Raw genomic sequence first — 25,528 nt, 5'->3', positions numbered from 1 at the left:
CCTGTTTTAAATACTAAAAGATAAATAGTTTTCGCGCCTAACGCGAATATCTTCTATTGTTCTCGAAAGTTCCACGCGATTTTTTGGCATCTTTGCAGACCAAAAGCGTCCTCTGCACTGTGGCACTCTCCCCACCGAAAGTTACAAACTTATCCTAATATTTACATATTTTTTGCGCTTCGGTCGAATGTATTCCGTCTTTAAAATATGAACGAAATACAGTCCGTTTTCTAAACTCTGAAATATACCGATTCCCATTTTGTGAACCTAATTTAGTTAATGCCATGTTTTGTGTTTCTACCGATTTATAATGCTTGGCAACATGGCCATTGTAGCGCAAGTAACACATCGGCAAATTAAAGCCTTAATAAGCCAAAAAAACATGATTTTTGTGCGAAATTTTACGTATTTTATTTAACCATAATTTTTGGGTTAACGCCCACAACATAAATTTCCTCGAAATAATGCTAAAGAATAATATGATTTTTTATTTGGTAGATATTCACATTTTTTTCAAAAGGATTATTATATTTAAGCGATGGTATATGTTTAAATTAAATACGTGAAATAACTAAGAGAAACACAACTAAAGCATTTTCTGGAATTGGCTTTCAACTTCGTTGAAAAACAATGCTATGTTCTGCAACTATCAAATACACCATATTTCATTCACGTTGTGAGCTTGTCTCTCAGTCACGAAGCTGAAGCACCCAGACTAAAAAAACGCATACTGCTCCTAAGCCGCATATTGCTGGCTAATGTATATAAGTCCACCATCGTTTGTGCGAAATATTTTGACATTTTTATGGTTAAGGCTGTAACCTAATTTTTTCTTAATTTTTCGACAGAAACACAAAAATTAAGAGTCAGAATCAACAAGAAAAAAATTATAAAGCAACGAAAAATTAATTAAATTACAGGGTTAAATATTGCAAATAATTTGTCACATTTAACGCTACGAATAGAACATTAGGAAATTAATAGGCCGAATTACAAACATCACTTTTGAAAAGCATCATTCACAATAATTTTCTTGAAATGGATGGAATTTGTGTTGAACCCTGAAATAGAAAAAACGATTAAATGAAAAACATGTGAAGTAACTTGTAAAATCGTTTGCTCGATTTTATGCCTATATTTACCAATAAGGATCTAATATGGAAATATTACAGTAAAGATCAGTTCAAATTAATAGTTATATAGCGCCGATAAAAAACGTTTTTGTATTTTATTTTTAAATCTGACATGAGCCTATAATAATTGAACTTTGATTCATTCACCAATCAACAAGTCTAAATATTGCAAATCAATTCGGCTTACCATTCCAAACCACATCCCCTGAATTTATGGTCAAATGAGTTGATTGTCTTCATGTCATCATCTGTAATTTCGAAGTCAAATATCTAAAAATAAAAACATAAGTCCTAAGTCCTAACCAGATACTCTTCGTCGGAAAACTTTGAAAGATAAATGATGGGTCAATGTATTCACCCAAAGGAATATAGCGCTATAATACGATTTTTATTCTATCGAGTTATATTCAAAACAGCTTTAAACCGCTTGAAAATAATTTAGAAGATGTTCAATTTTTTTTACCGAGCGTTTAGATATAACGTTTTCTCCCGGCGCGACTGGGCTGTGTACGTTTTAATACACCCAGTAAAGAAAAAATCGGCAGTTTAATTCGCTTTTTATATTTGATCGAACATCTATAAAAAATATTTTTACGCTTAAACATTTTTTTTATCACAGTCGATAAAATCCGTTATTTCTGGTCATGAAACATCGGTACAAAGCTAAACTTAGGTAGGCAATATCAAATAAAATACAAAGGTCGTGGTTATTTGCTTTATAAAAACAACTTTTGCAATCAACAAAACTTGTTACATACAGTATTCTCTGCACTTGGAAGAACTTAGTTGATTTATCCACTAATTTGTGTTCAAGTTAGGCTGCAAACTTTTTCGAGCTTCAATAAAGTTCTGTTTGTATTTTGACATTGATTTCCATCATGACATAGTTGGATTATTTTACGTCCTTTGTTTTTTGCGACTTGAATTTTACTCGCAGAGGCCTTTGTTAATGGATAATACCATCGTAGTTTTATTTACAACTATCAAACGTGTTTAAACTGTAAAGCGAACTAAAAAATGTGTATGAGCGTAACCACGAAACCGTGTCACGAACGTAGATGCCTTGGCTTAACTTTTTAATAAGAAAATATTTTTATAGGCATTTATAGCCCAGGACTCGTTTCTCGATTGCTCTTAACATTTAAAATAGTTAACGCTACACCAAATATTTTTTAAATCAAAGAAAATGCCGTTGTTCAACTCACAATTTAAATTTAAATGATAACTATTACAAAAAAACTTTTACGACAAAACCATCAACCAACCTGAAAGTTGCTTTTGATTCTCGAAGGAGTGACACTTTTCGGAATGACAATAATTCCTCTCTGTATTTGGTAACGCAGGAGTATTTGTGCCGGAGTTTTATTGAGGCGATTAGCAATCTTTTTTAACTTGGGGTCTTCCAACAAAACAGGTTCATCTTTTTTTGCCCTGAAAATAAACGCAATACAGCATGCGTTATAGTTGAATGGCAGTTTTCTGATGATTAATCTGACAATGTAGGGCAATGCTTTTCAACCTTTTTGAAGGAGTGGAACCCTATGGAAACATTCCAATGGCTCGAGGAACCCCAGTGCAATAAGTCCACTGGCTCGAGGAACCCCAGTGTAATAAACACACCTCAATTAGCTAAACAATTTACAATCTGCGGAACTCCTGGACTGTACTAGCGGAACCCTAAGGTTCCGCGGAACCCTGGTTGAAAACCACTGATGTAGGGCCTGCATGGTCTTTATCTTAATAAAACGTAACTATAGAAAGTCAATAGAAGACAAATATCATAAAGATAACACAAAGACCAAGAATTTGAGCCACCACACTTATGAGTATTTCGCAGTTCCATTTTTTTATAATGCTTGTAGGTAAAATCCAGTAAACAAATCAAATCCGCATAGACCATTGTGAAGTACGCTAATACATGTTTTACTGTAAATTACTTTGCCTAATCGTTTTTTATCATCCATGCTTTGTATGTTTTTTTAATCTCACGTAGAATTAAATGTCTACACATGAAAACCAAGCTTAAAGGAAAACAATGAGTTTAGAAGCGTAGAGACAACATCCAGAGCAAAAGGGCTTTGCTCATGTTACAAATTTTGCCAAATTAAACTAGATGAACGATAAAAATTAGGATTGCTTACAGAAAGCATTTTAATTGCACATTTGTATTGTGTCCAACTGTCGTTATACCAGCCAAGCGTAGATAAACAGATCTCCATAAATGCAATTTTTGTCAAATATATAGAGTTGAAGTTGTTTTTCGCGCTTTGCGCCAATCTATAATCTCTTTGCAATTTTGTCATTGTATTGTACTCTGTATTGTAGGAAACACCTCTCCATTTTGAAATTTAATAGCAAGGTTTTAGTGGGCCTCGTAATTTGCCAGACCTTAATCCGCTTGAAAATGCCTGAAATTTCTTCAAAACCAATTTTTTTTTAGGACCAAGCAATATCAACGCGGTTACAACTTCCGAGACCAAAATATACGCTTTTCTGTAATGACGTTTAGTAGTTTACCGCATGTAATTATTTATTGTAAGTTTTAAGTATTTCTTTGAGCAAAATTTTGAGTTCAAAAATTCGAACTACCACATTTTTCATTTGCATATTGAAAGGAAGAAAAAGAACAACAAATATTAATCCTCAATTCAAAGAGTACGAATTGACAAAAAACATTCCTAATAATAAAATATTTCTACGTTTTTTAAGAACAAGAACATTACTACTTTCTAAGACACTTAATAAGCACAAATCTTAGAAAAAAGCGCAGAATGGTAATCCTTTAATATTAAAAATCTGTAGCAGGATCTAAAACAAAACTCTGGGTAACCCTGGATTTAACCTACTTTGTGATCCACTCCTGATTCCATACCTAGAAGGCTTCAAATTGTCATCAATCTCAAGAAAGAGATAACAAAATAATATCAAGTTTGTAGAGCTCTTCTGGCAAATGTAATTTTTATTCCGACGTTTTCGACGTTTTTCGAATAAAAATTACATTTGCCAGAAGAGCTCTACAAACTTGATATTATGCCTGGCAGCAATAGCTTATATATGAACAAAATAACATTATTGACAAAATGTTGTTTGCAATAAAAGACGTATTTGTAAAGTCTTTTCATGTGAGTTATTTGTAAAGCTTTTTTACCCATGTTAAGATGTTTTGCTTTTACATTATAAAAGGAAGAAATACGGTTTATCAAAGTTAATGGTGACTTAATTGAACATTATTCTAGTTTAAATTATATTTTGCTATTTAGGTTTTAAGAACTTTAAAATTCTAATTGTCATCTAATTGGGCAACCTAAATGCGGTAGTTTTAATTCTATTACATTTTTTGGCTGTTGTAACTGTAGAAAAATGCAAAAAAGATTTGCACGGAACTTATTATAGTAGCCCATATTATACAATGGTTCTCAACCGGGGTGCCACGGCGCATATAGGTATTTCAGAATTTTTATGTGCTGTAAGCCATAAATGGTTGAGAATCACTGCTTTAACTACATTCGTCGGTAGTACGATATGGCCTATTCGTATAAGCGACGCTGGTTACTCTTTAGTTTATTTTTTCAATCATAATAAAAGCACGGTTTGTGATATATGGTGTTTGAAACCGATTAATATCGCCATGTTACTAAACCTTCGCCGGAAAAAAGTTTTCGCAAGGAAATATTTTTTAAAGATGGCGTAACAACGTTACGTCATAACGTGACATCACTTTGTCATGGATAAAGTGATAAAGAACTTCAAACAAGGCGCTATCTTCGCAAACTTTAGGGCAGAGAGGCGATACTTAGAATTCAAAGCCATATTACAAAGCCGTTAAAGATTACGCTCAAAGCAAAAAATGCCTTAACACTATTTAGACTGCCAAAAATTTTATTTTAAGGGTGAATGGAACCGTTTTCCCTCACGATTTGCCCCTGGTGGCACACGCTTCACAATGCGATCAAAAATGTGAAACGTTTCCACACGGTTATAAGTAAACGCGGCTTTTGTGATAAACCGGACATGTTGTATAGACACTTGTAAATGCGTTAAATGCCATTTGCAGCAATGTCCAGTGACGATATATTCCTAATATATTAAAAAGTAATCAACAGTCAATCCTAGCGTATTTTTTTTTCTTTTTGCGACATTTTTATTTAAAATAAATAACATAAATGCCCAACTACGCTTTTTCTGTTTTATCGAACATACTTGCTAATATAAATGTTTTTGGAAAATTCCAATTTCATTTTTACTAAAACTAATGATCAAATTATGTTGTACCAAAAGTGTATTCTCTGTGCAGTTACTTAATATTAAGTTTTCAATATATCATACCATGGTCGATCTGCTGAACCAAGTGGGCTGTATGCAGTGACAGAGATACCATTGCTTAAGCAAAACTTCACCATGTCTTCTTGAACCAAATAAGGATGTATTTCAATCTGATTATTTGCTGGAACTATACTTCCTTCTTTTAAAATTCTCTTTATTTGAAATTCATTAAAATTCGAAATGCCAATGGTTTTTGCTAACCCTTCTTTGTGCACCTCCTCCATTGCCTAACAAACAAAAATATGTACATCATGACGTTTAGTAATGCAATGACATTCATGGACATGTTAATAAAATAATGCAGATATTGCCCACCTTCCACGTACTAACGTAGTCAGTTTCCGTTATCAGAAATTTTCCATTATCGTCTTTTGGAAACATGTTACCATTGTTCTTTCATATAAAATAAATAAAAAAATTCAACAAATTTAACATATCACCAATGAGAAATAAAACAGCATACGTACAACATAGCCCATTGGCCAGTGAACAAGGTAGAGGTCAAGATAATCCAAACCAAGTTTGTTAAGTGATGCTTCTAAAGCTGGTTTGACATCTTTTGGGTCGTGATGAACATTCCATAGCTTACAACAAATGTAATGAAGGAAATAACGTACAACAATTCTTAAAATACGACTAGACAACATATAAAATATAAATAAATAAGACCATGCAGGCAGGCAAGCAGGTATATTTCTATTCTTACTTTGCTTGTTATGAATAGATCTTCCCGTTTAACTTCGCCTTTTTTAAGCTTGCTTGTAATTGCTTCACCCACTTCAGCTTCATTTTGGTAAGCAGCCGCACAATCTATGTGACGATACCCGGCATCAATTGCACATTCCACAGCCGCTCGTACTTCACCAGGTTTGGACTAAATTCAATGTAACGGTTAAAATAAGACCAAACGTTTGGCTTTACTGGTTCAGGTGTATTGCGTCTTCAAAGACGAGCAATTTAAAAGTATGACTTTAGTTTTAGTATGACCCAAGTTGTTTCAAAATCGGATGAATAAGTCCTGGTTCGGTTCACGCAAAACCAAAAATTGTTAGCTCGTCAACATATAGAAGAATTATAAACCATCTTAACTGTAATTAGTCCGAGTTTCATGAAGTAGTTAACATGTTTTTAACTTGTTTGTCAAACTGTCTGTTGGTCGATACCTGTCAACATTGATCGGAGTCGATATGTCAAATGATAGTATCGTTACTCACCTGATCTTGTTGTAAAGCAGCGGTTCTCAACCAGTAGGACATATGTTCCTTAGTTTCGTTTGTGTAAAAATACTTAATTTTGCAGGAATAATGGCTTGGGGAGGAATTGCGAAGGAATGTAAATGGAATGTAAATTTTTGTTTAGCAGCAAGAAAGACTTTTCCGGTTCCGGTTCGGTTCGGATTCAAGGATATTTTCGGAACCCGGTTCAGTTCCGGTATCGGTTTCGAGCAATTTAAAAGTTCCGGTTTAGCGCCGGTTCGACCGTCGTTATTTGAAAACCGGTTCACAAAGTTCCGGTTCGGATCAATATAAGTCGCGTTAAATCTAAAAATGTGGTCAATAAATGTAGAGAATACTTTGAATTTTTTAGTCATTTAATCTAAGTTGCGTGACGTATTAAAAAAACAGCAACTTATTAAATTACTTGTAACAATAATATAAAGCCTTTTGCAATAAGCGCGGTATATTACGAGCAATCGTGCAATGGCCCGATTTTGCGTGGCTAAACTTGTATGAAGCCATCACGCTATTGATCGTTAATCACCATCGCATATTATGTATACCATTTTTGTGTAAGTATATTTGATTGTGTAACTTAACATGTAACCGAATGTAATGCTCCGTATTGTGTATAAAATGGGTCGAGTAAATACTTTCTCACAATTAAAGTAGGATGCGGCCCTTGTGAAACCAGCAACAATATTAGACCCTTCATATTGGAAAATGCGCTGCTTGGCCTCTTAATAACTATTACATATTATGTTGTACCCTGAGTCACTTGAGGCGCGTGTTATTGCCGGTGTTACTAAATAGGCATAGTATTGTTATGGATATCGTAACATTCTGTATACTGGCTAGAGTGATAAATAGCGCGAAAATAGTGTGTGAAGTGGTAAAACATTTTAATTTCTCTAATCGTGGCGCTACGTGGAGCTACACGTTTGGTAAAATAAATTTCATATTACGTGTTTTTTTATTAAAAGTAAATACATCATGCTGTGGGCTCTTCATCACTATTGTACATTACGACTTACGTTGTAACAGTTGAGTGTTTTGTTTAAATGAACAACTAAACCCACAACTTTGGGTAAGCACGTCTCACATATTTTGCGTAACGGAAACCCGTGACATGTATCGATCGGACATCACTAAAAAAGGAACGTCGTAGCAACAATTGTTCGAATTGCGCGAAATTCAAGCAAATACGTAATCCCGGTATATACCACACTGCGTCCAACAAAAGAAAATCCCGTAAAAAGTAATTTACCGGTGCCAAATCGTTCTCGGGTGGCCATTTGACCCACATCGTGTCAGTGTGCTCATATCTCGCTTTATAACGGATTATTTAAAAATTACGTGTAGCAACTTAGCATGTAAACGATTTGGCAATGTTCCGTATTGTGTCTAGAATAAATCGTCAATATACACGTTTAAAATAAACCTTTTAAGGATACAGCCAGTGTTGCAATGGCAACACCATTACAATTTAGCGAAAGCGATGGTCGGCCCTCACAAATACGTATTTCCGGCGCCAGATCATTTTTGGGGTGGTTTTTTAGTCAATAGGCGCTAACCCAACCAGCTAAAACGGAACGAAATTTTGTGATATGTATATCGATTTAATCGGATGGCGTATAAATTATCGCAATTATCTGCGTGACTGTGAAACATCTTGGACATATATCAACAGTGAATCATTCACAAACGTAAAACCTTAAGTTGTAGCAGCCATTGTTCGCATTGCATGATATTCAAGCAAGTAATCCCGGACGGTTCAGGTTCGGTTACGGCAGGCGTCGGCAACCTTATTCTAGTCACGGGCCGAACCAAACCCAGAAAGGTCTCTGCGGGCCGCACAAAATGTTAACTAAGAATTGCGTTATTGAACTGTGATTCAGGCGGGCCTCGGATCTTTTTTTTGCCCTTAAAAACGTGTTTAATTACATTTAAGGAGGCAGTAAAGAGTTGGCGCAAAGCGCGAAAAAAGCGTTTGTTTGGTTTAAAATTCAAGTTCACACGTCGTCATCCATATACTACTAATAAAAAGTGTAATAAAACTACTTTGAGGAAGCGCGATAACTATAATAATTAATCTACTTCAGTGTTTATTAACCTTTTTGTGTCCACCTGGCGATCGAAGCGAGCGCGATTTTTTTTTTGCCATTTTTTTGGCTATTTTTTTGTTGCTATTTTTTTTTGCTATACTGGCATTTCCAAAAAATTTCGAAAAAAAAATTAAGTTTTTATTACATTGCCAAAAAAATAAAATACAAAAAAAATTAAAAATATATGCCCAATATTTTTTAATAAGTTTTCCGTTCGTCCGCGACGCACTTGACAGTCTTTCACGGCGCAACGGTAAAGAAGCGCTATTCTTGTTGAAAAGACAAAGTTGAAAAAATTTTACGCACTTGCGTAGTTAAAATAGTCAAAAAGTCTATAGTTTGTCCAAAGAGGCCGCGGGCCGGATGAATTACATTGGCCGGCCCGCGGGCCGTAAGTTGCCGACCCCTGAGTTACGGTTCGAAAAAAATGACCCAAAACCGGTTCATAAGGTTCCGGTTCGGTTTCGTTTCTACTCTCGGCCAGCAAGTTTCTCACTAATGCAAGGTTGAATAAATAATATGCTTTGAAATATTTTCGGCTGTTTTTTGTTCTAAACCTATTTAATATATTTTTTTCATAAAAATGTATTGAGCCACGGAGTTTTTGTTTAACGAAAATGGGCCAAGTTTAAGAACCACTGCTGTAGGGTTACTCAAGGAAAATTTTAGGCCAATATTTAGCTAGGTTATGCATGTAAAGTAATAGTAGTAATTCATTAATTAAACGAAATTCCATAAATCATCTCAAAGAATGTAATAACATTCACCTGGCTCAACAGAGCCGCATTCAAAAATGCTTTGGCAAGATCAAGTGCATTTATTCGTTGTTATTAACGTGAAAAATTAAAATAAGTAAAAACACGTAATTACAATGATAGGTATTTTAATAAGCAGGGGGGCAGGAGGGTTGAGAGCCTATCAAAGGGGGCCACGAAGCATAAATGGTTAAGAACAACCGTTTCAAAGGGTATATTCGAGCCAACGCCAAAAAATCTTAGTCCTACCGCTGTTTAGCCTGTTGTCACATAACAAAAATAATATAAATTATTCGGGGACTTTTGTCGTTTATCAAACTTGACAAAAAATGCAATTAAATTATTTTCTATGCTTTTGATAAAATTTTTTTATTAGACAGAAAACATGCAATGGTATATGCACAGAGACTTTAAGCTAAAGTATTTTTTGCAGTTAAATCGTTAAAGTTTGCAAAAAAATATATATTGTGGGATGACATGGCCTGGTGCCTAACTCATGTGCATAACTTTCTAAATAAATGCAATCCAAAAAGGTGTTTTCAAGGCCTTTATTCAAGGCCTATATAGCTTGTTTTAAGTCCTAATAAGGATAGTTCATAAGCTATTAATACCAACACCAGTCCGTCACGTGTGCGATTATTCGCTTCACAATGGAGGATTTTCCGATTTTTGTGTGTTTGTCTGACAAACTTTGAGCGCCTTACGCATACCAAATAAATATTTTTGTTTTTTCCAAGGGAATTTTGTTCATGTTGTCAATATATTTGGGAACCTAACACTTCCCAAAGTTAAAAGAATTGAAACACCCTAGTTACCTATTATGCCTCTACACTTTTTGTATGATAGCAGTGGTTTTCTTGATTTTGCGACCTGTATATCCTATTTAAGCTTATCTTCACAAGTAGTATTATTGCCTTATATTTATTCCTTGAGTAACTAGCATGATAAAAATTTGGTTAACTAATGCTAAGTTATCCTGCGTGCACTTTTTTATACTGACATCCAAATAAACCTTGTCCAATTTGAACTATATAATTATCAAAATATAAGGCGTGGCGCCACGCCGGAGCATGTTTAGGTTAAATAATTTCAAAGGTGCAGGTATGCTTAAAATAATCCACCAGTTTCATAAAACTTCAGTTTAAGTTTGGTTCGATTCGCTGATATAAACTTTATATATGACGAACAAATATTATCCCAGGTGTGGAATCTTCCTTAGATATGTTTCGTTTTAAATTTCCGACAATATTTTACAATGAACATAGCCGTCAGTCACCTTACCTTCCATGTTCCTAGACCAATCATTGGCATGTTAAGTCCAGAATTCAACCTAACATTTGGAACAGCCATTTTAATATATCAGATATGATAAGCTTGATAACAACGCAGACTTATCTTTAACAAACTAAACTTGGGTCCTGAAAGAAATACATTTGTTATGCCAAACTAAGTGTTGGAAATATGACGCAGAGATTAATCGATATCATTTTTGGCGAATACCGACAACCGATTATATTTCATAGATAAGAGGAGTTTATAATCTTACTATTTCTACATACTGTATATCAGGGGTCGGCAACCTTTTTTACACTGCGGACCGGTTTAAAACTGAAATTTTGTCGCGGCGGCCTTAAGAAACAACAAATGCTCAGTAAAGGAAATTTTATCTGTCTTTTTTACCTTCTTTTAAAATTTATACCTTTTTAAACATATGTTACTTTCATTGGCCAAAAGTCATACTTCGAAATAGCCTATAATGTTTTTAACCAACTCAACTGCAAGGGGATAAGCGCGTCTAAAAGATACAGCAATGTTTTTTAACATTTATACCAGAGTAAAGGGAGACTATTCATACAGCCGAAACCCATAGAATACCAATTACTTTTGGATTTTTGTCCTCAATATTATCGCCTTGTTTCAAATTGTATAAATCAATCTTGGCTGCAGTTCGTAAAAATATTTGAAAAAAAGTAGAGCATTAAGTGTCACATGGATGAATGCAGGCAAACTGTTGAAACATTTGTCTGAGTAAATAGGCTCTTTAATGTGGTCATATTTTTTTCCAGCACATGGGAATGCGAAGTATTGATTAGAATAAACATGTAATGTATAATGATTAGAAAAACGTGTCAATGAGGATTTTTTTTTCGCTCCAAATTAGCTCCGTAAAAGTTATTATTTCGCTAATCGGGCGACTTTTTCCGGTCGTCATAAATTTAGGTATATATAGTAGCGATTTAAAAAAATTGTCGCCGAGGCAAGTATTTCAAATTTTTCTTACTTTCGTTAATTATCATGACAATTTGACCTAAGCAGCTTCCAAGTAAAGTATTTTACTACAAAACCACACGAAGTACAGACTATGTTGTTTAGTAAAATGTTAAATTTTGTGTTATAGTAGGGCTACCATATTTTTAGCAACCGAAAAGGGTACAATTTTTTGCCGGAAAGTAAAACGAAAGTAGAATTGTTACGTTAGAGTTTAATGATGTTTTAGCTGATTTTAAAGATGTTTAATTTGGTTGTTTGGGATTCTCGGATTAACTTTCGATAGGAAATTTGGTGTTGCTGGCAGATTCGAGCGAATATTATTAATCTATTTGTTGCGAGCGCGATGGTTTACTGTTGGCGGCTACGAAGAAAGTTAAAAGCGACGATTTATAATCCTACGTTTTAAAGTGAATAATCACACACCTTTGCTTTATTAATGGACCCTTTTTTCATGTGAGGTCCGGTTGCAATTTTTCTGGCGTAATGTTTGCAATAACAATCAAGAAGGTAGGACTGGTAGGGCAATTTGTTGGAAACGTTTTTAAACAAGCAATTTAGCATGTTTCATGGCTACAGAATTTTTTTGGAAATAAATACAATATCTCGCCTAAAAGTCTTGTTGAAAGTATAAGCAACTAACTCGAAATGCAAAAAAACGAGGACATTTGAGCACTTTTGAGCGTTCTCGGAGGACCTTTAACTTTTCTTGAGAAAAGAGGACCAATCCTCCTAAAAGAGGCAGGCCTATGTTATAGTGATTATCTCTGTGAGAAATGTGCTATGTGAAAAATCATACCAATGAGCAATGGAGGTGTGTATAATATAATTATAAACTCTCACAGATTCACTAAAGAAACTTGTAACCCTTAACTTACGCAACAATGTTGGACGACGTGGCTTCAACTGAATACATATCTATGTACTGACTAATATATATTTATACTAACTATATTGCGTAGCGGTAGATATCATATAACACCTATAATATCATTAAATGCTTTCTTCGCTTTACAAGGTAAATTCCATGGGCTACGATCTGATACCTCACAGTGACATCACACGTGTTACTTACGACCGGTGTAGCCACGTCTCATGTGAATTAATATGAACTCCTGGATGGCAAAGTTTGCCCAACCTGAACTGTTTGCTGTGACCCGCTCAGTGTTTACTTTTAGATTAGTAGACACACAATGAACAACTATCTATATGGCTGGTAGCGATCCAGTGTTCTGGGTTAATTATTGCTTAAGATGTGCATTATATTTCTAAGTTTCGTAGCGACTCTATGCATGCAGTTCCCCTCCAGCATGATTGCTGTCGTACAACAGCTCGAGGGTAACCTAAACAACGCCATACTAGAGTTACCACACTGAAGCGTACTATTGCCTTTTTTCTTCGTTTTCTACGTTGTTAGTTGTGTACAACAAAACTGTTCTTGTTTTAACACTTTTGGGAGCGCTGCAGTAGCACTAAAAAATAACTAAATGCAATTAGGCAATCGGCTGCCGATTTTTATAGTTATGCTCTTTGTTTTATCGTGATTGTGAGAACCGTCATACAGGTGTATGTTCATTTTCAAGAACGGTATGTTCTACACAAAATTTTGAAATAAATATTTCCACTAACTAAGGCTATAAATCGTATTGTAATTTCATACTTGGACTTTAGCATAACTTTGGGCGCTGGTCTAGAATCCTACCACTTTAAAATTGTGTAGTTGCCGTTGTGCTGGGTCTACCCTAATGATGAACACCCCGTCAGAAAGAGCCAACCCTCTTCTGTACAGCGAGAGCAAAAAAACCCTATATACATGGTGCGACGCTTAGCGGAACTCTTAGCGTACCTTATATTATAAAATACTTGTCACTAGGTGGCAGCACAGAAACCCTGGTCGAGTCTTGGAGTAGCCTTATTCTATTCCTAAAACGTAACTATGAGTGCTTAGTGAATTAGCCTTTCTTTACAGAGTCCATTATTTAAGGGTAATTTTGCTGGAATATCTACGGCCGCCTAGCATTGCCTTAACCATTGGAAAGCTGAAGCTATTTATTGGGTCTTGCTCCTGTGCTTGGGCAATCTCACCCTTTGTCAACCCACTTGAGCAGGGGTGGGCAACTTTTTTACTGCAGGCCGCATGAGAAACTTAAAATGTTGTGGCGAGTCGGTCAAAAATAGGATCTCAAATACAATCAATGTGACGCAGTGGCGTATCCAGGGGGGGGAGGGTTGGGGGTACGGACCCCCCCCCCCTTTTTGTAAATGACATTATCGTTTTATGTACGGTTTTGTCAGGGTTTTACTCACCGTTCTAATCGGCAATTTTTTTAATGTAATTAGGTCACGCGTCTTAAGCCAATGCGAAATTAAAATCAAACGCAAAACGCCGTTTTTCTTTTCTTGTTCGGTCAACCGTACACGCTAGATAGTTTTTCTCATTCGCCTTTCGTTATTCGTTCGGGTTGGCTAATCAGCAAGTGTGTGTTCGACAATCAGCAACAATAAATCAAGCGGTCTCCGCCGTTGACTCGCTAAAAACGTCGAGTTAGGCGGTGCTGATGTTTCTCGCTGTCTGCTGTCCGCGTTAATATCAGATATCGGTGTGAGACAGGGGTGGGCAACCTACGGCCTGCGGGCCGGATCCGCCCACCGCCTCTTTGACAAACTATACAAGAGTCCATTTCAAACACTTTTGGGCCATTTAACTACGAAAGTGCAAAAAATTTTTCGCGAATGATCTTCCTACGTCCGGTTTGTTTACGTTTTGACGCTGTCTTTGCAAATAGATCAGCGCTTCTTTATCGTTGCGCCATGAAAGGCATATGACGTCATTACAATCGCTATTTTATGACGTCATTTCCGTCGCGTCAGACGGACAAAACTTTAACGTCAGACGGACGAAACGGTGAATTCCCTAAGTTGAAAATTCGAAACACCCCCTTTTTGGATTTCTGGATACGCCCCTGATGTGACGTCATATTACAATGCTATAAAACAAATAAGCTAATTAACTTGTTATTTTAGGTTAGGAGTTGAGCGTCGCACTTATAAGAAAGAAAAACATTGCGACTATAGGCTATTTGTTTTAAAAGCAAACTTTAATTTAAACAGAGAACAAGACGTCGACCATCGAACACAGAAAATCAATGTACATTACTGGATATTTTAGCGTTAGAAAAATTGTGGGGCGGGTGACCCAAAAATTAAGTTTAAATACGTAAATATTTCGCACAAAAATCTTGCAGTGTGTTTTGCTTTTGAAAATGTAGTTACCAATGTGTTACTTCCGGTACAATGGCCATATTGCCAAGACGATAAATCGGGTGAAACGTACATGACAATAAATAAATTAGGTTGACAAAATGTGAATCGGCATGTTTAACAGTTTAGAAAACGGCCGATATTTCATTCATATTTTAAAGACGGAATAGATTCAACCGAAACTCAAAAAATAAATATTAGGATAAGTTTGTTAAATTTTCGTCGGGGAGCAGGCCATAGAGCAAAGGACTTTTATCTGGAACGATGCCAAACTATCGCATGGAATTTACGAGAATCACAGAAGAGATTCGGGCGAAGCGAGGGGCGAAAAGCAATGTCAATTTTAGTATTTAAAACCGGCTAAAAATAAAGGGTTCACGGCTAGATCCGTCCCCGGAAAGAGTGTTTAAGATATAACCGAACATGTAGAAACTCGTCCGTGTTTTCGCTAAGCTTATGTATTGCAAGAAAAAAAGGCCGCGGGCCGGAGTAATTCGCTTGGTGGACGGTATGTTGCCCAGGTCTGCACTAGAGGCACGAACATCGATAGTAGCAACTTTTGGCGCGTCGGTCAACTGCTCTTCGCCCATTCATCTAAGAGCATCTGCATTTTTATGTTTGACACCCGTACGATGTATTAGATTAAAATCGTGTTGCGACAGGTGCTGGACCAGGTGCTGGCCTAGGAGGTAGAAGCGAAATAACTTTGTGGCATAAACCAGGGTTTGCCAAACTTTTTTGGACCACGGACCACGATTTGTAAATCTGTTTTTTCTCGGACCGCAATACAAAGCAAAAAATAAATAAATCCAAATTTTATATATTTACAAAACTGACAACATCAATGGGACGGATGGGATTGCTTCCCTCTGCTTAAATCATCAATTCATCATAAATTCAAAGCGCAACACGTAAGATTTACGACACTGGACAGCAAAAGCTTTCGAAATCAATAAGTTGTGAATAACTGCGGCAATTTAATTATCCTTGATTACATACACATACTGTACAACAGGGGTCGGCAACATTTTTCGAAGAATTATGTTATTAGGTTAGGAAGAATTATGTTACCTACTTCTGTATGGGCTTTGATATTCTTATTACGTCTTACTACAACCTTCAACCATTATGCTCCAAAATGTCATTAGGTGTTATTATATGTTATTAAAATTAAAACAACTGTAAATCAGGCGGGCTTCGGATATGTTTTTTCACTTGAAAACGCGTTTAGTTACTTTTAAGGAGGCAAGAGAATAAAGTGTGTTGACGTAAAGCGGAAAAAAGGCGTTTGTTTGGTTTAAAATTCGAGTCCACACGTCGTTATTCACATTGAAAAGTGAAATAACAACACTTTGAGAAAACGCGCCAAGCTTAATGTTTAACCCAGTTAAGCGTTTGTTAATGCATTTAAGTCCGGGCGGACCTGGCGAGCGAAGCGAGCGCGATTTTTTTGGGTATACCGGCATTTCTTGCAAATTTTTATTACATTTCAAAAATAAAAATTCAAAATGTATGTCCAATATTTTTGAATACGTTTTCCTTTTGTACGCGAAGCACCTTGGCACTTGACAGTCAGTCTTCCACAGCGCAAGAAGCGCTAATCTAGCTCAAATGACAGCCTCATAACGTAAATAAACCTGATGTATAAAGATCGTTAACGCAAAGCGCGAAAATTTTTCGCACTTACGTAGTTAAAATAGTCAAAAAGTATGAGAAATGGACTCGTGTCTAGTTTGTTAAAGAGGCTGCGGGTCGGATAAATTACGTTCGCGGACCGTAGGTTGTCGACCCCTGCTGTACAACGTATATGTGTAACTTTTTAATTTCTTGTCATATCGCCACGGACCTCCTGTGCAGTCGTCGCGGACCACCAATGGTCCGCGGACCACAGTTTGGGAAACCCTGGCATAAACGACCAAAAATCTTTTTTTGCGCGTGGTGGAATGATTTCTTCCTGTTTAAGTTCTGCTGCCATAGGCTATAACGTGTTCTTTCCCCTCTTGCCACTGCGCTAACACGCATCAAATGGCAAAATAGGACGCGTCGGTGTCTAATACGAAAGGCTTCTGGAAATCAGGGTAGCGAAGGACTGGTGATCTTATCAAAAATGATTTCAGTTTGGCAAAGCTTGTTTGACACTCGTCCGACCATGCAAATGGCCTTTACCAGAGGAGATGTTTTTGATTTATATGTGGCCTAAAACTTTACCTCTTTCTTGAAAGGAGCGCACTTCTTGGGCTTGAGTGTCAGGCCCGCGTCGACCGTTGTAGCACGCCCTCCAGTCGCTCCATATGCCCCTGAATGGTGCGCCCATACACAATGATATCATCGAAAATAAGCGAGTACTTCTTGCCGTTCTATGCCATTCAAAACAATACGCATTAGTTGCTGGAAACCAGCAGCGGAATTGCAAAGACCCATTGGCATCACATTAAACTCGAACATACCCATGTGGCTCGCGACAGCGGTCCTTTTCGCGGGAAGTCTTATCCATGGAAATTTGCCAATACCCAGATTTTAAATAATGTAGGCTACTAAAATAGGTGGAGCTAGATAAAATATCGAGGCTTCGGTCTACTGTAAATGTTTTTCTTTGTCACCTCATTTAGGCCCCGATAATCAATGCAAAAACGAATTTCATCTGACTTTTCCTCACGAATACGATCGGGCTCCTCGACCATAGGAATGACGATGGACGTATAATACCTTGGGTCTTCAACTCGTGGACGATTTCTTGCACTTTCTTCTTCTCAGGTGGTGGCATCCGACAAAAGGGTTGTCGCACTGGGCGAGCATCTCTGGTGTTAATCACAAGTTCGATGAGATCAGTTCGTCCTATTTCTGCAGAGTGGGTTGCGAACGATCTGTGACCCTGTTGCAAAAGGTCTGTATCCGTGCGAGCTCGCTCAAATTTCAATTTCGTCTGTAAAATCCTTGCGGTTTTCTTCAGTTGGGCATACGAAGCTGACGCTCTGTTGGGTAGAACAAGAAAAGTCCACGCATCCCTGGTCATTACAATAACATGGGTGTGTTAACGAATGGCATATCGAATAGGGGTGCGATGCTGTTGTCGATCTTCAGGACTTTGTTGCGGTAACAAACGGCGCACTCCTACGTTTCTAGTAAATCTATCTCATGAATGCAATCGAATGAAACAGAATCACAAACAAAAACATTTATACGTAACTCTTTAGCAGCTACTGGAAGTTATACTGGAAGTAAACCATCCATATTTAGTTTGTGACCTTATGTGGCATGGGCAAATTACAGGATTTCGGGACACTTCGACAGGTTACGCTTAACTTTAGCCTTCAAACAGTTCCATACCTTTCTCGTATGATGGTAACTGCTAAGCCCGTATCAACAAGGGCGCGCACTGACAGGTTTTCTATCATAATATTAACGAAGGAATGAGGCCTTTGACCAGATGCGATTTGTACGATAGACTGTTTAGGTAAATCACCGAGGTCAAACCTGCTAGCGTCCTGGTCCAGTGGCTTTTGAAAAAACATTTGCGCCAAACAAGAGCGCAGAAAAATCTTGTATATGAGGAATTGCGTAGCGATCTGGTTCTGTGACTGCATTAAGTCGACGATACCTGCCACAAGATCAAGGGTGATTGATGACTAACAACTTGCGGAACGCCGAATAAAATCCATTTCCAGCATTTTGCTGAATTCAGGTTTTGCAAGTTGCAATTTTTCTGGTGGCAGTCTTCGTGCTCTTGCGTGAATCGAAGGTCCTGCGGTAAGAATATGAAGTCCACACCATGTTTCGTCATGGTTTGCAAAAAGCTTGAACAGGAAATATGAGGAAACTCCATGATTATGTCATTGTAGCGACTTTTCAACTTTGCTACTGTGTACAATCCTTGAGGCGCTTGTGACGCTGTGTGCAAGGCGATGCTAGTGAACGACATAGCATCTACAAGGCGTCGGCGCCGCAGTTCCCCCAATATTGAGTGAGCTCTGAGAAAATTAAGAGGGTGCGGGAGCCATTCGCTAAAATAAATTTCCAACAAAGTGTGCTTGAAACCAGCTTGAGGGAAACAACACGCGTTTTTTTTTTTTGGCTTACTAAAAGAAAGCAATGAAAGTAAGAGTAAAGTAAAATGTAAAAGGGGTAGTGGCTTTATCTTCCCATTAGCCAAAAGGAGGCCGGGAATGCCTGACATGTCAGCATCGGTTCAGGCCCAGTCCTCAGGACAACCATTCCCAAAGGGAGATGGTGCCGCCACATGGAGGTAGGGCCCGAGTTATAACTGCGCATTGGTAGAAGGTGAACATTTTCGCCTTTTTGTTTGGGTGTAGGTAATAAGGTAATAATAGTAGTGTCAGTAATAGTAATAATTTTAGTTTTTATACTGGCCAAAAAAAAAAACGGTTTTACCCGGGAAAAAAATGCCAGGACACAAACCCCATAGTGATCCGGTTAGACCCCCGTCAGGTAAGGAAACAACACGCGTGCCGTATGTGCGAATAGTGCTTCAATTTGCTGCTACCAAATCAGGTCCTTGTTGTTGTGCTCGCTGCGTTCCTTTGTCGTTGCTGGCGGAACGCTTAATTCAGCACCTGCGTCAACCAGAAATTTGCAGCCAGATAGTTTCAAAAACATAAAAATGGTTTTGCGGCTTGACAGCCGCCAATGTTACCAGGGGCGATTTTTTTAGGGGCGACCGGCTTGATCGTTTCCCTGAAATTATCGGGCTTTATCTCCAAAGCGGCGGTGGTAAAAGCACAGCCATTCACTTTTTTGTCAGGTTTATGCCATGTTTGACGGCGAGATGGCTCTTTTTTACAACAGATAGCCACTGTGTTGGAATGCGTGCCAACCTTAGAGTATCTGCGCGTTGCATCGACAAGCGCAGGTCAGTGAAATCTCTGTTGCACGAACAACGCGCATATAGTTTCTAGGAAAATGTGATCAAAAAGAAAACATTTTGTGTCTTTCAAGCAAACTTAGCATGTCATTATTGTCATCCATTAATGCGAATGGCTTGCGGTCGCCGAGTTCTGGCATGTTGATCAATTTTGCTGCTCTTTCGTGACTGGACATGGAAGAAGTCGATAGCAAGCGCCCTTTTAGATCATCGTATTTGTGATGATCTTGGTCTTTTTCCGAAAGATCTATAAGCCTCTTCGGGCTGCTTCTTGATCTAACGCGGACACGGCGTAGATACTTTGTGTCATCAGCAGTTATTGGTTTCAGAGCTAAGTGTGCTTCGGTCTGCTGAAACCACACGCGCGGGTTTGAAGTCCAGAAAATTGGTAGTTTTAAAGAAACAGCGTTTTGTTGTTTGGGCAAAAAGCCGAAATATTGTGGTAGGGTACGCTAAGAGTTCCGCTAAGCGTCGCACCATGCATATAGGGGTTACTGCTCTCGCTGTACAGAATATGGTTGACTCTTTCTGGCGGCGTGTTCATCAATATTTTGGTAGGATTCTAGACTTGCGCACGTCAATGCAATTGCGTATGCTAGGCGGCCGTAGATATTCCAGCAAAATTACCCTCAAAGAATGGCCTCCGTAAAGAAAGGCTAATGCACTAAGCACCCATAGTTACGTTTTAGGAATAGAATAAGGCTACCCCAAGACTGGACCAGAGTTTCTGTGCTGCCACCTAGTGACAAGTTATTTTTATAATATAGGGTACGCTAAAGAGTTCCGCTAGGCGTCGCACCATGCATATAGGGGTTTTTTTGCTCTCGCTTTACAGAAGAGGGTTGGCTCTTTCTGACAGCATAACGGCAACTACAGAATTCTAAATTCGGGCAAAATGCAAACATAAATGACCGTGAACCTGCAATAAAATACGCCAGGTGTCGCCAGTTGCAAGATAATACCTCCATGTACAAATTTATAGGGAAAATGCTTTCACCTTTGGGAAAAATATGTCCAGCCTAACCAGCTTTACTGTAACCTTTGGAATTTACATTTAAAAAACTAAATTTTGCTACTGTACCTTTTGCCGCTAAAAAAAAAAAAAAAAAAAAAAAATTGGTAGGATTCTAGACCAGCGCCTTTACTTTAATCTAGTTTAATTTGTTTCAAAGGGTCGTTAAGACGTATTAACGATACTTTCCTAGTGTCAAATTTGGCATGTCGACACTGTGGTACCGAACAATTTTAACAGATAACATTCTGCATTGTTACACTAGATTCCTAACAACTTTAGCTAATAAGGTGCTGTTTTTACCCGAGTAAGTAAGCGCTGGATCTTAAGACGAGAGCCGACGCCTGCTTAAGTCGCTTACACGTTCCTTGTGCGTGTACTGTAGGTATCTGACTCCAAAAGAGCAGGCCTCCAAAATACCTGACCTTAACTTCTTGAACTCTAGACAGAGTCACTTCACTCAGTTGATATGGCTCGTTGAGTATACATTTACAAATCTTAGTGCACACAATAACGTAACACGGGGATTCAAGCCGCTAGTCTATTATGACGTGTTGAATACAAGCGAACAGAATTGTTATCCAATCGAACGGCAAAACACTCGTATCGGCGCTTGGCCACGCCTTAGTGAACACCGGTCACATGTATAGTGACGTCAAATTAGGCAATGCAGAGTAATATTGACACTAGATAAATGCTATATAAACTCCCCACCACTGAACAAGCCAGACATAGGAAGGGTTGATGCGAAATTGTTAAAAGATTTTTCTCTGCGATTAATGTGCACACAAACGATTTCAAAATACAATACAAGAAACATAAATTATTGGCTGTGGATTCTATGACTACAGCCACTCAAATGGGCAGCTAAAGGCTGTCTGTTTTGTTAATAATGAATTATTTTTGGTTGATCGAACCCTTTTCGACACGAAACAATTTATGATATACATTGATAAAACGCGGTACATCAATAAGTGTATACATAGTGATATATTTCATGCACGATTCGGTAAGTCTGGCATTTGGCTTCAGGGTTATTTTACAAACATATAATTTGAGCCTCTGTGTCGCTATTAGCGCTGTCAGACACCAACTCTTTCAGGGGTATTGCTGCGGATATTAGTATGTTAGTAAGAGGGGTTTAGGTTCGTAAGAGGAACTAGGGTTGTTTGGTTTGTGAAGCCATCTGAGTGTATTCTAGCTGATATGCATAGTCGACTTCTTGCTGGAGAATTTCCAGAATTGTTTTAAGTTTACGTTCCACGCGGTCTAATGATTTTTCAGTAAAACGACGTCAATTTATTATCAGGCCTATAGAATTCATTGCAGACACAGCGGTCGGTTGAACTTCGATGAGTTAATGTGTGAAGCACATTCACACCAGGTTGTGGTTTGAAGTTCAGTGGAATGTTTACGAAGTGCGTTGTGAGCGGCATCGTTGGACTATGCCGAAATTCCAACTGGCATAGCTCTTGTGTATATAGGAAACTCTGTGAAAATAGGTAGACTTACTGTAGCTTGGGAAGTTCTTTTCGAGGACGTTCACCCGGCCAAATGGTTGCGTCTTAAACTCAGCAAAGTGGTTTCTTTCAAATTAGGTAGAATTTAGTTTTTTGCGTGGTTGAACGCGTTAAAACACATGAGTTGTCAAAGTTGCAGTTGTTTTACGTTGACGCTCAGCTGTATTTTGGTCGTGTTGTTGCTTTGATGTAAGACATTGTAGGAAACACCTGTTAATCCATCCTGCCTTATAGTCGCCGGGCTCAGGTGTATTGATGATGTTAGTTTGCGCCTCCCTTGATGTGGTCTGTTCCATTTGCGGCGTAGGCGGTTTTCAAGCGGTCAATGGATACTTCGTCGGGTTTTCCATTTTTGTCGAGCTTGAAATATTTGTCGCTTTCTGCCAAGAACTTTGAATCGTCTATCATAGAGCGGAGCCAGGCTTGGTTTTGAAGCTTGGTTTTGATAATACAATTTACGTCGCTATGACTTGAAAAAATAATAAAAATTTGCCCAAAAAGTGAAATACCCAGTCAGACTATATTATATAGGCCAAATTTTTATATCAGCAGGTCTGCACAACGCAAAATGCTGAGGACCGTAACAAGCAAAGCAAATAAAAGACAGCATATACTGCAATGGCATGACAATATAGTTTTGTTTTTTATTATGTTACAAAGTTACCAAGTCATAAGCAATGAAATCCATCTGTTGTTCTCGAACGAACTCACGAAGCTAAAACAGTATCATCGCGCGAAGCGTGCATTTATTTGGTTTAAATTGGCAGAACTTTTGATTTAAAAGGTGGGCACTTAGCACATAAATAGATTCTGATATAGCTTGAAATAACGGCATTTACAGTAAATTTAAAAATAAATTTTACTTTTTGGAGGTTATTGGCCACATGGCGCAACGTACCGTACAAATTGAATTTACAGAATAAGCGCTGGCAAAAATACTGTTTGTAACCCAAGGTTTTTTAACTTCGTGTTGTGTACGTAATCTGGCGTGGAAAAGGATTCTACAAGCGTTAAGGTTGGTTCACACTAGACGCGTCTGGCTTTAAATTGAAACGTTTTTTTTAAACGCGCTTGGTTGCTGAAAGTTGAAATACTTCAACTTTGACCCTTTCGATTAGAAGCGAGGAAATTTACCGTTAACGCTACCGGACGGCGCTAGCGTTCCGCGCCAGACGCTAACGGACTCCAGAAGCATACGCGTATAGTTTGAACCAGTCTATACGATCTACTCCAGTGTTTCTAAACCGCCGGTCCACGGACAGGTGCCGGTCCGCCTAATATTGCAATTTTATATCTCACATGTAAAATGCAAGATGTTGAAGGCTTGTCCGACAAATTTAGAACTTCGCCAGTTCCGTAATTTGCAGCAAGCAATGTGAAGTAACATAGAGTTAATGGTCTGGACCTATCGTACGTCACAATGCTGCAAGTGTTTTGTCCAACTGTTTAAACTTTAAAGTACGGTAGGCTATAACTCGTTTTAGTATTAAACTTTAAAAACAGTTGTATGTAAAACTTCAATAGAGCCACGTGTACCACGTATGATATCAAAAAGACAGCAGAAAATTGTTAAATAAATTTCCATTCCTTGCTTGTTGCATATTTTTTTGTAATTACATTTTTGGCTAATTTTGATTTTTGAAGGTCCACCGGTCCGCAAATTTTGTTTTGAAATTTTACCGTCCGTATGCTGAAAAGGTTGAGAACCACTGATCTACTCTATGCAACTTGTTCAAGTTAATTTACGAATTTATATGAACTCAATTTTCCATTGTTACGTCATAAGCGCACAATACATGTTTGGTCATCAGGTCGAAATAACGCGAATAAGGCCTTAAAACATGGCCTTAATTGTACATTCACTTATCATAAATCCTCACTTTCTTATTTTGAAAACGTTTTGGTCGGAAATGTAAACGTTTTTCTAATTCGAATATGATTCCATTTAAATTTGATTGATCCGTAATAGGCTACACAAAATTTTGTGTCGCAAAACTTTTCAAAAATCAAATGGGGATCGCGACAACAAAAAGGTTGGGTAACCTAGATAAACCACTAACCTAGATACTCTTCCAATGTCGCAGGAAACATTGACCACATCATTGGGGCACTTTAAGCTTACATAACACGCCTTAAATAGGAATTATTTTTACAGAAACGCCATTTCACACTTAGCAAATCACCATTAGCGAAATGTTTTTTTGGGGAAAACAAATGCTATAGATTTGTCAAGGATATGTTTTCAAAAGTTTACATGGTGATTCTAATCCAATGCGCGATAACAATTGTTTGGGACTTTATACATCTCCTCGCTGTCATATTGTGTAACTGCATAAAGACGCGTGTGAAATGTACGTCACATCAAGTCTTGGATCAATACTTAAAATTAATGGTCTGTGCTTTTTCCAAACTAATTTTGCAAATACATTTATAGCTTTTTGTTGATAGCGCTTGTATGACATTATAACTTGGACTAATCAATTTGGTACAATAGGCTTTATTGTTTCGATCATCATATCCTATAGCAGGGTGGTCCAAGGTTGACAGCATCGCGGGCCACAATATTTCTTTGATATACTTGGCGGGCCACATAAAGTAGGCTATATATGCGACATGCGTGCTAGGAGCGATCAACGTTTTTCGTAAGGCCGGGCATGAAATGTTTAAACATGACGACAAAAAGCATCGTCAAAAAGTAATGTGATAAAGAGACTGCTGAAAAAAATGAGTCATAGTTAACAAAACAGAATACTGCATTTATAGGCGTTGAATGGTTTTTAACTAGATACATTTGGCTAGAATTGCACGTTGGAAAGGTCCAGGGCGTTAACCTTTAGTCACAGTGAAATCCTGTAAAACAATACTTTTCCGAAGCGCTATATATTTCATCGTTCAATTACCTTAAAGTAGCAAAAATAGTAATTTATATAGGGTCGTACTTTTTATGTTATGTTTACCGGTACATTAAAAAGACGTAAACAAAACGCAAATGTAACCTATACAAGTTCGCAAAACAGACATTTTAGAAAGTTCCATATAGGACGTACTGTTACTT

General features: G+C 37.7%; 1 protein-coding gene across 2 annotated transcripts; it reads right to left on the bottom strand.

Annotated features, from left to right (window-relative positions):
* Positions 1-399: 399 nt before the first annotated feature.
* LOC146164251 (aldo-keto reductase family 1 member B1-like) lies at positions 400-11,014 on the bottom strand. 2 transcript variants are annotated; one of them, XM_083383069.1, is made up of 8 exons: positions 10,815-11,014; positions 6,163-6,330; positions 5,924-6,040; positions 5,772-5,849; positions 5,460-5,683; positions 2,399-2,564; positions 1,321-1,403; positions 400-1,061 (listed from the first exon to the last, which is right to left on the bottom strand). In XM_083383069.1, exons 1-8 carry the CDS (start codon positions 10,881-10,883, stop codon positions 1,016-1,018), a joined length of 951 nt encoding a protein of 316 aa, XP_083239195.1. In that variant the 5' UTR covers positions 10,884-11,014; the 3' UTR covers positions 400-1,015. The 2 variants fall into 2 exon arrangements, with proteins under 2 accessions (XP_083239195.1, XP_083239196.1); XM_083383070.1 differs by lacking the exon at positions 10,815-11,014 and adding an exon at positions 6,671-7,483.
* Positions 11,015-25,528: the final 14,514 nt, after the last annotated feature.

This window comes from Ascidiella aspersa, chromosome 2 (genome assembly GCF_963924565.1).
Source record: "Ascidiella aspersa chromosome 2, kaAscAspe10.2, whole genome shotgun sequence".
Classification (NCBI taxonomy): domain Eukaryota; kingdom Metazoa; phylum Chordata; class Ascidiacea; order Phlebobranchia; family Ascidiidae; genus Ascidiella; species Ascidiella aspersa.
This window is presented reverse-complemented; position numbering and strand designations above follow the sequence as displayed.